The following is a 14,401-nucleotide window of genomic DNA, read 5'->3' as shown; positions in this document are numbered from 1 at the left end:
AAAAGTATACTAAATTAGTTGTTACATAAAGGAGCTTACAGAAATAAACAAAAATAAAAATAAAACCCAACAACAAAAAACCATAGATGAGTGCCACAGGACAACAAGATTCTCTGGGAACCAGGGCAGGAAGAAGAGGCTTGATTGGGAAAGTGGATAGGGCAAGATTTTCACAAAATGATGTTTTGCAAATACAAGTAATATCCCAGGTACAGCTATTTGTGAGAGATCCCAAGTTAATCAGGAAAGTATAAGTAGTCCAGTTTTCCTTACTGACCAAAATTTAGAACCTCCAAAATATGAATTCAGGAAGGAGAGTCCAAAGTAGAAATGACGGGTTGCCCAGGTAGCTCCAATGTGTCCTGCTTCTCTTCCCCACTTGGGGTTGCTTCTTCTGGATTAGCGATGCTTTCTTCATGTTGCCATCTCTGTTCTAAAGCTCTGGCTCATACAGACACAAATCACTTCCTTTGATTCTTTCCCTTTAACCCTGTTAAGACTGTTTAGAACTTTGAGTACAAAGGGAGAACAAAAAAGGGAATTTATTACAAAATATACACCCCTAAAAAATAATCCACTATTTTTGGACTAAAAAATAATCACCCTTTCAAAATTTAATTGTTGATCCTACCTTGGTTTGTTCCTAGTCCCTCTTCTACTTCCTGATCCTGAGGTCTCTATGCCTTAGCTTTATGGGACCAGAGTAGCTTCCTGGTTACTTTGCTTGATTTCTTTTTGCTGAGCACCACGCTCTCCTCCAGGAGAAAGGTGCTATCTAAGGATCCACCACCCAGGAGTTTACTCTCTAGAGAACTTGACCTGAGGTAAAAGCCAAATTAGCCTTTTTGTGCTGCTGCTCACATGGGGCTCTTTTACTCATTTCTCTGTAGTTAGGCATCCAGGCCTCTTCCTGAGGTTGTTGACACAGTAAGAGACCTCATCCTCCAAGTGGAAATGAAAGTTCTCCAGAAAGAGTGGGGCTGCCCACTTGGAGGCCCAGCAGCATGTAGGACAACTTGTATACTGCTCTCTCATGGGAGCATTTATTTAACAAGAACTGTGTTTACTGGTTTTTCTTTTAGAAGGGAAAACTTTTATTTTGACTACCTTAAAATTTAAAAACAGTTAAACAGCAAAGCATATTTTTTTTTATAGCAAAGCACATTCTAAATGAAGTAACAATGGTTAAAAGGAAATTTAAAAATTAAGAAACAAATAATTGCGGGGTGCCTGGGTGGCTCAGTCGTTAAGCGTCTGCCTTCGGCTCGGGTCATGATCCCAGGGTCCTGGGATCGAGCCCCGCATCGGGCTCCCTGCTCCGTGGGAAGCCTGCTTCTCCCTCTCCCACTCCCCCTGTTTGTGGTTCCCTCTCCCGCTGTCTCTCTCTCTGTCAAATAAATGAATAAAATCTTTAAAAGAAAAAAAAAAGAAAGAAACAAATAATTGCAAGAAGTTAATTCCCCTAAATTCATCTATGAATTTAGGGCTAAACGAATATAAACATTACTAAGTTTAGCTGGGGGTGTCGTTTACTTTTTGTTTGTGTTGTATTGTTTTTGTGTGTTTGTTTTTTAGAGGGGGGAGGGGCAGAGGGAGAGAGAGAGAGAATCTCCAGCAGATTCCGTGCTGGGCATGGAGCCCATCTTGGGGTTTGATCTCACGACCCTGAGATCATGACCTGAGCTGAAATCAAGAGTCAGATGCTTAACTGACTAAGCCACCCGGGCACCCCTGTGTTGCGTTGTTTTTTAAAATTAATCAAAATTTATTGAGATAAATGTTAAGTTACTTTTGTAGATTTTTAAATAACAGCTCATTGCATTTCCTGTATTGTTTCAAGTATCTCTACGTGGTCGTGTCAAACTTCAGTTTAATGGTTTAAGTAATAGTGGATATTTTATTTCCATCAAAGTGCAGTAGTCGTACGGTCCAATTCTGGAGAGTCCAATGAATTGGAAATAACATGTTCCTAAGAATGATATTAAGTAGTATCTTAGGAATTATAATGAGAGCAAATGTAGCATCCATTAAATAACAGCCATTTCCTAAAAAGAGATAAATCAGAATTACTTTTAAAGAGAGAAATAGGCAGATGTCCCATGGATGGCTGTGGATGTTCAGGGGGCAGCTGCTGTAGAAGCTAAATCAAACCTGCATGTGACCCTGAGTCCCTTTGGCCTCATGGTTTAACCCTCCTCCTTTCTGGGGAACCTGATGAAGAGAGGGATGCCCTGGCCCTTTCAGGCCTCTGCTTGTTGAATAGCCACTGGGGGGACGTTGAAATTTAAACTCTCTTTTAGCCAATTTTTGTCTGCTATGACCAGTTTCTTTTCTTAGCTCATTGAGGTTTCCTCTCAGTCGACAGGGATGCCAACCAACTTTGTTGAGCTTTTTTCTCATGGGACATAATCCATCTTTGGCAGAGGAAGTGTTTCTTTCCAGTTCTCTCTCTAGGTCTTTGGCCCTCTCTCCATAGGAGCTGCACTTCTGGTGTATACCGCTGGTGTTTTCATATACTTTGGGAAGTTTCTTCATTTCTAAGCAGTACATTACCTCATGGATTAGCTTTCTGCACGTTTCATTATATGTTCTTGCTGTAGTTGGGTCAGTGTTCGAAGTTTCAGCTAAAGCTCTTGAATTTCACTTCCAAGCTGTGAATCTTCAAATTGCAAAGATGCTTGCTCAGTTTGGAAATTTCTCGTTGGATGTGTAAGCTCTTTTTTCATTTGATTTTCTTCACATAATTTTTTAAATGTTCCTAGCTTTTTCCCTTCAGGCCTTTTTAAGGGGACATTTAAGTCATGGAGGCGTTTCTTCAGTCGACTTTGGACTCAAAATCTAGGTGGTCCATTTTCTGATCCACTCTTTTTGTCTAATCCCAAATTGCCGTCATTCATGCATCTCTAAAGAGAGCAGGCAGGTGTATCATCTCCAGCACAGTTTCATTCAGAGATTTTTAGCTGGCTCTCTGTATCATTTACAACCTATTTCATTTGTGTCTGAGTTTTCAAGCGTTTTTTCCCTTCTGTTCCCACGCTCTTTGCTTCCACCCTGCGGCTTCCTGGGAAAGCAGCTCTAGGCTTTCCTGAAGATAAGTATTTTCAACCATACCATCCATTCTTTTCCTCTGAAGTTGTTTTACATTCTTCCAAGATGCTTTTAGTGTTTTTGGCACCAGTCAGTAGGAATTGGAGAGATTTTGATGTATCTTTGGGTGACCATGTGTTGTCCTTGAAGGCAAGCTGTCATCCCTGCATGAAATGAAAGCTTAGGGGGCTCACTTTTCTGTTCTTTTTCAAGAAAGCCTATTATTTTGTCTTTAAGTGAAGAGGTGGCCATTTTTATTTATTTATTTATTTATTTATTTATTTTTGCCGTACTCTATGTTTGTAACATCAGAGGACTGGCCTCCACTGGAGGCATCAGCTTGTGTAATCAGCTGAATCTTCTCACTGACTTTATGAGATTCTTCAACCCCGGGCAGAAAATCTTTTAACTAGCTCTTTTTCCCTCCTTAAAATGTGTTGGTTCTTTACTATAAAAACAATCATAGCAGCACATACCAGAACCTCCCAGGGAAACCCCAAGAGACTTGGACCTTGTCTCAAGCTTTCAGACAGCACCACCAAGAATACTGCACAGCCATTCCAGGACTGGCTGGAGGCCCTCTGGTTGGAATCAGGGACTCACCTCACCCAGGAGTCCCTCTGCCTGTGTCCTGTTCCTGAATGTGAAAAAGGCCTCTGGGTGTCTGTGGGTAGGATTTACCTTCAGACATTTCTGTGTGTGGCTGGAACATAGCAGCTGGTACCTGTACACACAGTTTTAAGGTTATTGGTATATAGAGGTGAGAGGAGTAATAAGAATTGATTCTAGAAAGGCCCAGATCAGGCAAAAATTTAAGCTACACTTAGGAGTTTAAAGTTCACTTGGCCATGGGGGTCCAGTTACATGTCTTTGAATGGGGTGATAACATCATCAGAACATACCTTGCCAGAATGTCCTTTTCAGAGTAAAAAAAAAAAAAAGGCCGTAGGAGGACCTGCCCTTTCCCTTCTGAAGTATTCTGAAGAGTTGAGTAATAATGGTACAGATTGGTTGATTTGGTAGTTTTTTATTACCAGAAACATCACCTAAGTATGCACTAGTTCTCCACTGCTGGGACAGACAGAAAGAAGAGTTACAGCCTAAACTACATTGAATCCCTACCTACTACTAACCAGGAAAGTAAGAGTGGTGCGGACCTAAAATAACTAAAAGTTAACTGCCCTTCTTTGAGTCTTTTCAGAGTAGCTCAATGAATTTTAGAGATACTGTTACTACCTTTGAGAAGAGGTAGGTTTCAGAGATAATCTTATCTAGGTAAGGAAATTGACTCTTGGAGAAGTGAATTGACTTGCCTGAAGTCAAACAGCTGATTAGTGGCACAGTTTAGATAACCCCTATCTTTAACTGTGTGGCTAGCCAGGGCTAAGTAAATAACATGAGATACGTACAAGCATGTTTTGGACTAGTTCAGAGCAAGTACTAGTTTTGCTAGGATATCAAGGAAATGAATAGCCACCGTATAAAGTTGCCGAGGAAAGCTGCTGCACCCAGCTGTAGACATGTGCCTTGTTTTGGCCCCTGGCCCTTTGGCTATGTTATTATTTTTGGACTGATTCCTTTAGGCTCTTTTTCAGTTGTATTTAATTTTTTGGTCCTCCCTTGCCCAGGGCTGAGCAAAGTCAAGGCAAATCCAGGTCTGTAAGCGCTGCTAACACCTACGGAAAGATGAAGAATGTCTGCTTCCCTGTTGATTTCTTAGCTTTAATGTCTTAGAGAAAAGACATTTTAACTGCTGAAATAAGTTTAAACGTAGATTGACTAATCATTTCATCAACGAGTGCTTAGTGTTGTACATAACTAACCCTTTTTGGGTTTCCTGGTAGGAGGATAATGTCGCTTTGCTTCATCTCCACTGATGTCATAGCAATCCGATTGCTGTCTCTGTTCTATCACTGACCTCCTGGATTGAGTTGGTTCATCTGTCGCGTATTTGGTTGGGTGCATGAGTAGATGCTATCTTTTTTTTTTTTTTTTTTTTTTTTTTTAGGATTTTATTTACCTATTTGAGAGAGAGAGAGAGAGCGGGGAGGAGAAGAGGGGGAGGGAGATGGACAAGCAGACTGCACCAAGCATGCAGCCCAACGTGGGGCTTGATCTCAGGACCCCGAGATCATGACCTGAGCTGAAACCAAAAGTCAAATGCTTAACTGACTGAGCTACCCAAGCACCCCTGAGTAGCTGCTATCTTAAGTTCCATCTTTATCTTGCATACCTTGTTATTTTATATAAATACAGGAGGAGTCTAGAAGCAGCACCAGGAGATAAAAATGCAGAATAATGGGACTCAGTATTAGGAAGGCATCTCTAATAGTGATTGCCATCTAACAGTAAATGTGACTACCTTTTGAAGTGGGTACATAACTGACTTAGCACTGGAGCTGTTCAAGGAGGACCCAGGTGGTCTCCTGTAGAAGGATCTCCTGCATTCAGTGAGGGATTAGACTCAGTGACTTCTAAGGTTCTTTCTACCTCTGATTTCTCAATTTAAAATTCCTTGGTGTAGTATTTACTTTTATTCTCTAATCAATCTCAGAAAAGTTTCAATTTGCTTTGTCTCAAACATTTAAAAAGCTTAACTTCTGCTTTTTTCAAGTACATGAATGTGGACAGTGTCTCTTTTTGTAAAAGGAAACAGCATTCTTGTAAGACAGACCAGATGGAAAGGAACTTCTCTTGCAGAACATCCTGAGAGCAGAGGTTGATTGAGTAAGCCCTTATTTTGATCTGATGGTTCCTTAAAATGTTTGTACATACACAATTAAAAGTTACTGTTTATTGTTATTTTAGAAATGGGAACTAAGTGAATTTTCTTTTGTAGAGATGAAAATAGGCTGGTGAATGTACCTCTCAGCAGCCTTACTTACTTTTTCCAAGATGGCCCTGGTGTTTGTGTGTATTCTTTGTAGTGAATCAGGGGGTGAAGGGACATGATGATTGGAACTGAGGTAACTATCATTGAGAATTGTTCTTCACATAATCACTGCTTCTTCATCACTTTGACTCCCAAATTTTGTGTTGGAGTTAATGATGGGCCAAGTCAAATAACCTCTGTTTTCAAACCAGAGTTTGTTGATTTAGCTTCTTCCTCAAGTGTCTATCACATTCAGACCAGTTTTCAGTGCCAGTCACAGGCTCCAGACACTGAATTTGATTCAGTTCTTTAGGTTCATCAAAACCTAACATCTTCATAAATTGATTATCTCATGCTGCATTTTCAGAGCCATTGAATGTCAAGCAGGAAGGGACCCCCCCCCCCCACCAATTACCTACAAATCACCTAGTAGAACTGTGGCGTAGAAGTGACCTTGGGGCTCGTGGTTTGCCCATCCACTGTGCAGGGATCGTGTCTCTGCAGTCCCTGAGAGATGCTCATCCAGCCTCTGCTTCAACACCTGTACTCACTGGATTCTACCATCTCTGGATAGGCTGCATTTGTTTTCGCACAGCCTTGATTGTTACAAATTTCTTCCCCAGACTGTGCTAAAATTAACTTCTACTCACTGGTGCTACTTCTGCCTTTGGAGCCTCACCAAAGTAACCTAATCCCTTTTCTGTGTGGTAGCTTCACCATTAAGGTGTTTGAAAACATCTCCCTTCATTTTGCAAAACAGGAAAAAAATTATATATACTTTTATCTTATTGAGGACTTCATTTAACAAATACTAATTTTGGATGTACTATTTGCAAGTATTGGGCTAAACATTTGGGATAAATAATGAAGGAGTGTGGTCCTTGCCTTCTAGAGCTCACAGTCTATTTAGGGCAAAAGAGACTTGTAAGCAACTAGCTATAATAGGATATTAAATATTAGAAGAGCAAAGCATACAGTGACTATTAGCCATAAAAAAGGCCAAGATTTATTCCATTAGAGGGCCTCACAGAGGAGGGGACATTGGACTGGATTTTGAAGTTTGTGAAGCAGGATATAGGGAGAAAGCCATTCCAGGTAGGAAGAAAGGTGTCGGTAAACAGGTATGAGTACATGTCAAATTTCAGAATGATGATTTGCTCAGCATGAGTAAAGCACAAGTTCCTAGAGGGTTTTATATGTCGTGTTAAGGTGTTTCAGCCTCTCCTGCAGCCAATAAGAAGTCATGGATGGCTGTGTTGTTTTTCAAATATCTGTACTCTTTTTTTCTCATTACAAAAGTAATAGAAATTCATTGCAAACAATTCAGTGAGTACATAAAAATATAGAGAAGAAAATAGATATTTCACAACCCTACTACCCAGAAATAATAGCTTTTAATATTTTACATATGTTCTTCTAGACATTTTTTCTGTGCATATGTATATATTTAATCACACTCTTTAAAATGGAATTGTTCTGCATATACTGTTTTAAAACTAGATTTTAAGGGGCGCCTGGGTGGCTCAGTCGTTAAGCATCTGCCTTCGGCTTGGGTCATGATCCCAGGGTCCTGGGATCAAGCCCCGCATGGAGCCCCACATCAGGCTCCCTGCTCAGGGGGAAGCCTGCTTCTCCCTCTCCCACTCCCCCTGCTTGTATTCCCTCTCTCACTGTCTCTCTCTCTCAAATAAATAAATAAAATCTTTAAAAAAAAAAACAAAACAGGGGCGCCTGGGTGGCTCAGTCGTTAAGCGTCTACCTTAGGCTCAGGTCATGATCCCAGGGTCCTGGGATCGAGCCCTGCATTGGGCTCCCTGTTCAGCAGAAAGCCTGCTTCTCCCTCTCCCACTCCCTCTGCTTGTGTTCCCTCTCTCCTGTGTCTCTCTCTGTCAAATAAATAAATAAAATCTTAAAAAAAAAACTGGATTTTAAGATTAGTATAACATGGGGGCAACCTGGCTGGCTCAAGTCAATGGAGCGTGCAGCTCTTGATCTGGGGGTTGTGGGTTCGAGCCTCATGTTGGGTGTTAGAGATTACTTAAAAATAAAATCTTTTAAAAAAATAGTATAACATGGAAATACTTATATATTAGAAAGTTACATTTATGTAATCTGTCGTTTCTAATTTTTATTAAATTATTCTTAATATATTAATGAATGTTCTTAATATAGTTGTGTTCTTGACCTGTTGTTTCCCTAATGAAGTCTTACCTGTTCTTTCCCTGATGAATTGAATGGGTTGGGAGGGGGGAGTCAAAGGATTTACTTACTTTTAAATATTTACCTCTCTGAGGAACTGTGGTATGTATGCCCAGATCTGCTGTCTGCTCTTGTGGCACTCATGGTTTAGTGGAAAAAATGTGTTAAACCATCACACAAATAAAAATATGATAAAGTGTGGTACGACTTAGGAAAAAGCAAATGGTAAATGAAAGTTTGTAACCTTTAAAAAGTCCTATCTTTTACTGATTTCCACCAAATTATGTGCAGATCAAATGGTATGATATTTGAGATTTGCTTCAAAATGTTCCAAGGTTGGGAGAAAGGGAAAGTGTGGGAGTATAGCTGAAAAACCATTGACCAGAGATTGATAATTGCAGAAGGTGATGGTTAATTATACTCTGCTTTTGTGCATTTGAAATTTTCTATAGTAAAATGCAAAAACCAGAAGAAAAGACGGAAGAGAGAATATCATCTGGTTTAGATTGGGGGGCCAAGGAAAGGTTCCTTTGAGGAAGAAACTTTACAGCTGAGACCTTTGATATATATAGGAGTTGACCAGGCTACAAGTGGCGGATGGTGGTTGGGGAAAGAGCTTTTCAGGCAGTGGGGTCCGTGTGTACAAAGGCCAAAAGCCCTAAGTAAGGAACATGTTGGTGCTTTGAGGAAATGAAAGAAGACTGGTATTGGAATTGGGAGGCTGGGGAAGTGGGCATGGGCCAGATCACATAGACTTTGGAGACCATGTTAAGCATTTTGTTCTTTAATCCAACAGTGATAGTAGGAAGCCTTTCACAGAAAGGTTTTACACAGCTGAATGACAAGGTTGCTTGTGCTTCTCTAAGAGTTCAAGCTGGCTGTTTTGTGGAGAATGGTTTTGGTTTGGGGCTAGAGGGGAAGAGAACATCAAAGTAAAAATGGAGAGACATCAGAAGGATATTGCACTAGTCCAGGAGATCTGGAGACTTTGAATTAGAGAAATAGGGTTGCCGATGGAGAGAAGGGAAACTGAACTGAGAGAGATTTCAGCCTTGGTGATGGTGTAGATATGGAGGGTTGAGAGAGAAAGGTATACATTTCTGACTGATGCAGTTGAATGGGTGGAGGTGTAATTGACTAAGATCCTAAGAAGGATGGAGGAAGAGCAGGTTTTGTGGCAAGAGATTGAGAGCTTAGTTTGGAATATGCCATTCAGAAAATTCGCACCAGTTTACATTTTCTCATCTCTATATGAGACCTGTGTAAGGTTTATATTCAGGGTTCTGATGTGTACAGATTTGAGTTTTAGAAAGATTATTCTGGTAGGAGGCTAGAGACCAGTTAGTCAGTCTGTGAGCTCTTTGAATCAGGGGATCTCATTTGTACTGTCTCTGCCTTTGTATCCCTAGTACCTAAGCAGGCAGAGTGTTTGACACATAGTAGGTACTCAGTAAATAATGTTCAAAGAATGAATGTTTATAGGTGAGATAGGTTTAAGTAGAGATTGATAGATTTGGGGAGTTTCCAGGGTAGATTCAACAGGGCTTGGATGTGAGATGGAAGGGATTTTTTTCTTCCTTGACCCTTCCTGTTGAAGATCTTTTCAACTGCTCCAGGATGCTGGCAAGTCTCAGTATGTGTAGCCATCGATGTATCAGTGTGTTTTTCCTTTGCTCAATATTTATTTGTTTGGAACTCCATAGGTTAGAGATCAACAAGCTGTAATTATTATAATAGTAGCTTCAAGCTGTCTGTAACTCTACTTTTTTTCTTTCTACTGACCTCTCAAGTCCAGAACCCTCTAAGACTAGCAGTCTGCTGGTGGGGGAAGTTACAGCAGCAAAGGAAATTTACAGCGGGGCAGCAACAGTTGGTATGTAGAAGCTGTCCAGTAGTTGAATGTAAATAAGATTTACTTACATGCTTTCCGTTTTACAAATGGAAACATAAGCCCTAGAGAGACTTGTCAGAACATATGCAACTACTCAGTGTAAGCCCAGATTTCCCTGATCCTGGGCTGGTACTTACCACAGTCAAATTCTTGACAGATCAACCAAATCCATATACTTTTAAAATTTTCACTGATTGCTTACTGCAGAGTGGTTGTATGTTAGTTTTTTTACCATTACTTAATGCTTCTGGAACCTGCTCTTCAGCACCTGTGGAATATGCTCACTTAGTCATGACCTTGTTCTTGTGTTATGCTAATTACTACCAGTTTATATCGCTTCTCTATCCTGTTTGCTTTCAAAATAGTTGAGAATATTGCCTCTCAGAGTCTCCATTTTCAGCTTCGAAGGGGTATCTTTTGTATTTCCTCCTTCATTGCCATGACCAGTGTGTATTGAACAATTGTTTTTATCTTTGCAAGTTTACCAGATTTAAGTAGGCTGGCCTGTTGCAGCAATCCCAGGTACCGTGGAATCCAGGTATGTCAGGTTGACAGTTTGGGGCCTTTGTATGTGTCGTGAATACATGTGTGGGCACAAAGGCAGGGTGGGGGAGTACAGCAGGGAAGGGGAATAGGTGGGGGTTAAATAGTATATTTTCAAGGAATATTTTCAGGGAGATAAAGGAATTTGCTTATAAAATTTCATGTTTTTTAGAAGATTTGAAATTGGATCCAGGGCAAATTTTTTCTTTCAGATGTTCAGTCAGTCAATTTTGGTTCTAACATTTTAAGACTGGAACTCCTATTCCTGTCTGAAAAGAAGCATTCTGTGGTGTTGCATAGAGTGTTGGTATATGCATATTAATGAGTTAACTAGCCTTTACAGGGAAGATGATGAATGGGAAGTGGGTTCTGGAAATCTCATGCTATACCATGTTATTACATGTAGCTCTCTTCTATTATTATCCCTCTGTATTCTGTGAGGTACACATTTTATAGATGATGAAACTGAGGCTTATTAGCAAGTTTAAGTATCTCTCTGAAGGTCACACAGCTAATTATTAATGGAGCTAACATTCAAACCTAAGCTTTTTCTGGATGCAAAAATTGTACTTTTAATAACACCGTTTTCCACATTTTCAGCCATATAGAGTAACTTTTGTCTTTTGTGTTTTCCTCTTATCCAGTTTCATAATCTTTTATGGAGTGAGCATGTAGTTATTGACTAATCAATCTAGTGGCTTAAAACTAAAGGAGGCTGAGTGTCTGAGCTAGAACTATCACTATTTCACTGGGAAAAGGTTGTGGACAGATGTGGGAGGGGAGTAGAGGAGGCTCTCCGAATTTTCATGAAAATATTATTGCCTGCATTTTTGTACTGAGGCCTTGTTAGTGGCTCCAGAGTATCAGGTCTTGGTCTTGTATTCCTCAGAGGCAAAGGGACTTTACATACTCTGTAATGGGAGCTGGAGAAATTCCACAGCTGTGACAGTGGCTTAGATGATTGGGAATCACCTTCTGTGGACTTAGGGCCTGGAAGCAAATAGCGTAACATTCCATAGCTAACTTTTAGTTAGTGTTGTGGCTTCTGATTGTGTTAGCAAACAAATATATTTTAACTATCTCGTTATGTGTTCTAGAATCTAGAGCAAAGAGAAAATGGTAAAGAAACATGAAATATTAGCTTTTGGTCCCATTTTTAATCCCATATAACTTAAATCTTACCTGTATTCCTTTATGAAAACTGTAGCCCGATGTAGACACACGACACCCTAAGAAACCTCATTCATATCTGTGGAGGCCTTTTATTTTGTTTTTATATAGTTTCCCACCAGTGAAAGACGTGTGTTCATCATTTGCTAGTATCAAGTGTATGGCAGACCTGCTATGCAAATCCATTTAGGGATTTCAAGGGACTGAAGGTCTTTTTAGAAGATAAATCTGAGCCTATCAAGATAGTAGCAATCAGGAGTGAAATAAGTCAATCAGAGAAAGACATGTATCATATGACCTCACTAATATGAGGAATTCTTAATCTCAGGAAACAAACTGAGGGTTGCTGGAGTGGGGGCGGGTGGGAGGGATGGGGTGCCTGGGTGATGGACACCAGGGAGGGTATGTGCTATGGTGAGCGCTGTGAATTGTGTAAGACTGTTGAATCACAGACCTGTACCTCTGAAACAAAGAATACATTATATGTTAAAAAAAAAAAAAAAAAAGATAGCAGGAGGGAAAGAATGAAGGGTGGGGGAATCGGAAGGGGAGACGAACCATGAGAGACTATGGACTCTGAAAAACAAACTGAGGGTTCTAGAGGGGAGGGGGGTGGGGGGATGGCTTGGCCTGGTGGTGGGTATTAAGGAGGGCACGTTCTGCATGGAGCACTGGGTGTTATGCACAAACAATGAATCATGGAACACTATATCAAAAACTAATGATGTAATGTATGGTGATTAACATAACATAATAAAAAAAAAAGATAGTAGCAATCAGAAGATACTGGGATAAAATTTCAGGCAGAGTACACCACCTGGTGGTTATAGGGAGGATTTGAGCTTTCTGTATTTACAGTATTTGCCATAATATCTGAATGATACTAAGAAAATTACGTTCTTTAAATTTTTTTTTTTTTTAAAGATTTTTTATTTATTTATCTGAGAGAGAGAATGGGAGACAGAGAGCATGAGAGGGGGAGGATCAGAGGGAGAAGCAGACTCCCCGCTGAGCAGGGAGTCCGATGCGGGACTCGATCCCGGGACTCCAGGATCATGACCTGAGCCGAAGGCAGTTGCTTAACCAACTGAGCCACCCAGGCGCCCGAAAATTACGTTCTTATTAATAATAATCGTGAATTCAGATTTCTAAGAATAATTTTCTGCCACATGATTCTAGCATTGTTTCATTAAAATGGCTGTCAAAACCTGCAGACCAACCAAGTAATTGTGTCTGGCAGAATTGAAGTCTGGTACCCTTGGCTCTTCCAACAGATCCTGTTTATCTCTGTAAAAAATCATTTGGTGTCTTTTCACTATATTGCAGCCTCTGACTTTGATATCATGCTTATTTTATGTGGTAAATTTCTGCCTAGTGGAATGATGGAGAAGGAAATATTAGTGGTTTTTCAGTAATTTTTTGGCAGGTATCATATAAAAGCAAGTTGTTTTTTTCCTGTATAAAAACTATGAGAGGAGTTTGATGATTTTCCGGAGTGATTATTAGAATAAACAAAGTTGGCAAGGGATGGGAGATTATGTAACAGTTTTGTATTAAAATGTGTACCTGAGATTTCTTTTTTATTGCAATAAGCATCTTTGTTATTTGACAGTCTTGAATTGAGATAATTATGTAGTTGGGTAAACTAGGGACAGCAGCTCAAGGGGAGAGGATCCTATTAAGTTAATCAGGATGCATATTTTATAGGCCTGGTGGGGAGGGGAAGATAAACAAAGTTTTAAATTTCAGGCTGAGACTTGGGCTGGCATGGCATGTCTGTATCTTTTTTCCTAGTAGGAAAACTGAATCCAGGCTCCACAATCATTGAAAAGGTTCTTGAGAGAAGGCTATTCATGCAAGATACTAAATAGAATGTGACATGACTTTGCACTATTCTCCTGGGATTTTTTTTTATATAAGTACAGTATTATAACATCTGCATTTTAGCAGTCACATTATCGGACACTGTAAAAAGCTGCTCCATACACACATGCCCACATACTGCATAACTCCACTTACATGAAATATTGAGAATTGGCAAATCTATAGAGACAGAGAGATTTGTGGTTGCCAGGGGCCTGGTGGGGAGGAATTGAGAGGAAATGGGGAGTGCCTTTTAATGGGTTTGCAATTTCTTTTTGGGGGGATGAAAATGTTTTGGAATTAAATAGTGGTAATGGTTGCACAACTGTGTGAATATACTAAAAAAACCATAGTACTGTACCCTTAAATTTAAGCTAAACTTAAATAAAAAAAAAAAAAAAGCGCTGATCCATGGAGGAGTGAACAAAACCAATAAAAAAGGTGAATGTGGTAACATTTCTCTCATTTATGTTCTAGCAGAAATGTTGTCTGATAATCTAAGTATTCCAGCTTGGGCCTTGAATGTTGTTTTAATTTGTATTTTATTGCCCTGTTCCTCACCTTCACAGGGCCACGATGGGCCTCCTGGAACATTGGTGTATTCATCTGCATTCGATGTGCTGGAATCCACAGGAATCTGGGGGTGCACATATCCAGGGTAAAATCAGTTAACCTCGACCAGTGGACTCAAGAACAGATTCAGGTACTTACATAGCCCAACAGTGAGTCAGCTGCTCCCGTATTTCCATGTAAGAGTAGTTCCATATGAATTTCAG

At 40.0% G+C, this 14,401-nt stretch overlaps 1 protein-coding gene across 2 annotated transcripts in view; it reads left to right on the top strand.

Annotated features, from left to right (window-relative positions):
- SMAP2 (small ArfGAP2) overlaps nucleotides 1–14,401 on the top strand; it is a 46,994-nt gene that overhangs the window by 16,279 nt on the left and 16,314 nt on the right. For both annotated transcript variants that reach the window (XM_036102874.2, XM_078073325.1), the window contains one exon: nucleotides 14,195–14,328. In XM_036102874.2, the coding sequence (XP_035958767.1) occupies nucleotides 14,195–14,328 (134 nt within the window). The remainder of the gene's footprint in view (nucleotides 1–14,194; nucleotides 14,329–14,401) is intronic.

This window comes from Halichoerus grypus, chromosome 5, assembly GCF_964656455.1.
Source record: "Halichoerus grypus chromosome 5, mHalGry1.hap1.1, whole genome shotgun sequence".
NCBI classification, from domain to species: Eukaryota; Metazoa; Chordata; class Mammalia; order Carnivora; family Phocidae; genus Halichoerus; species Halichoerus grypus.
This window is presented reverse-complemented; position numbering and strand designations above follow the sequence as displayed.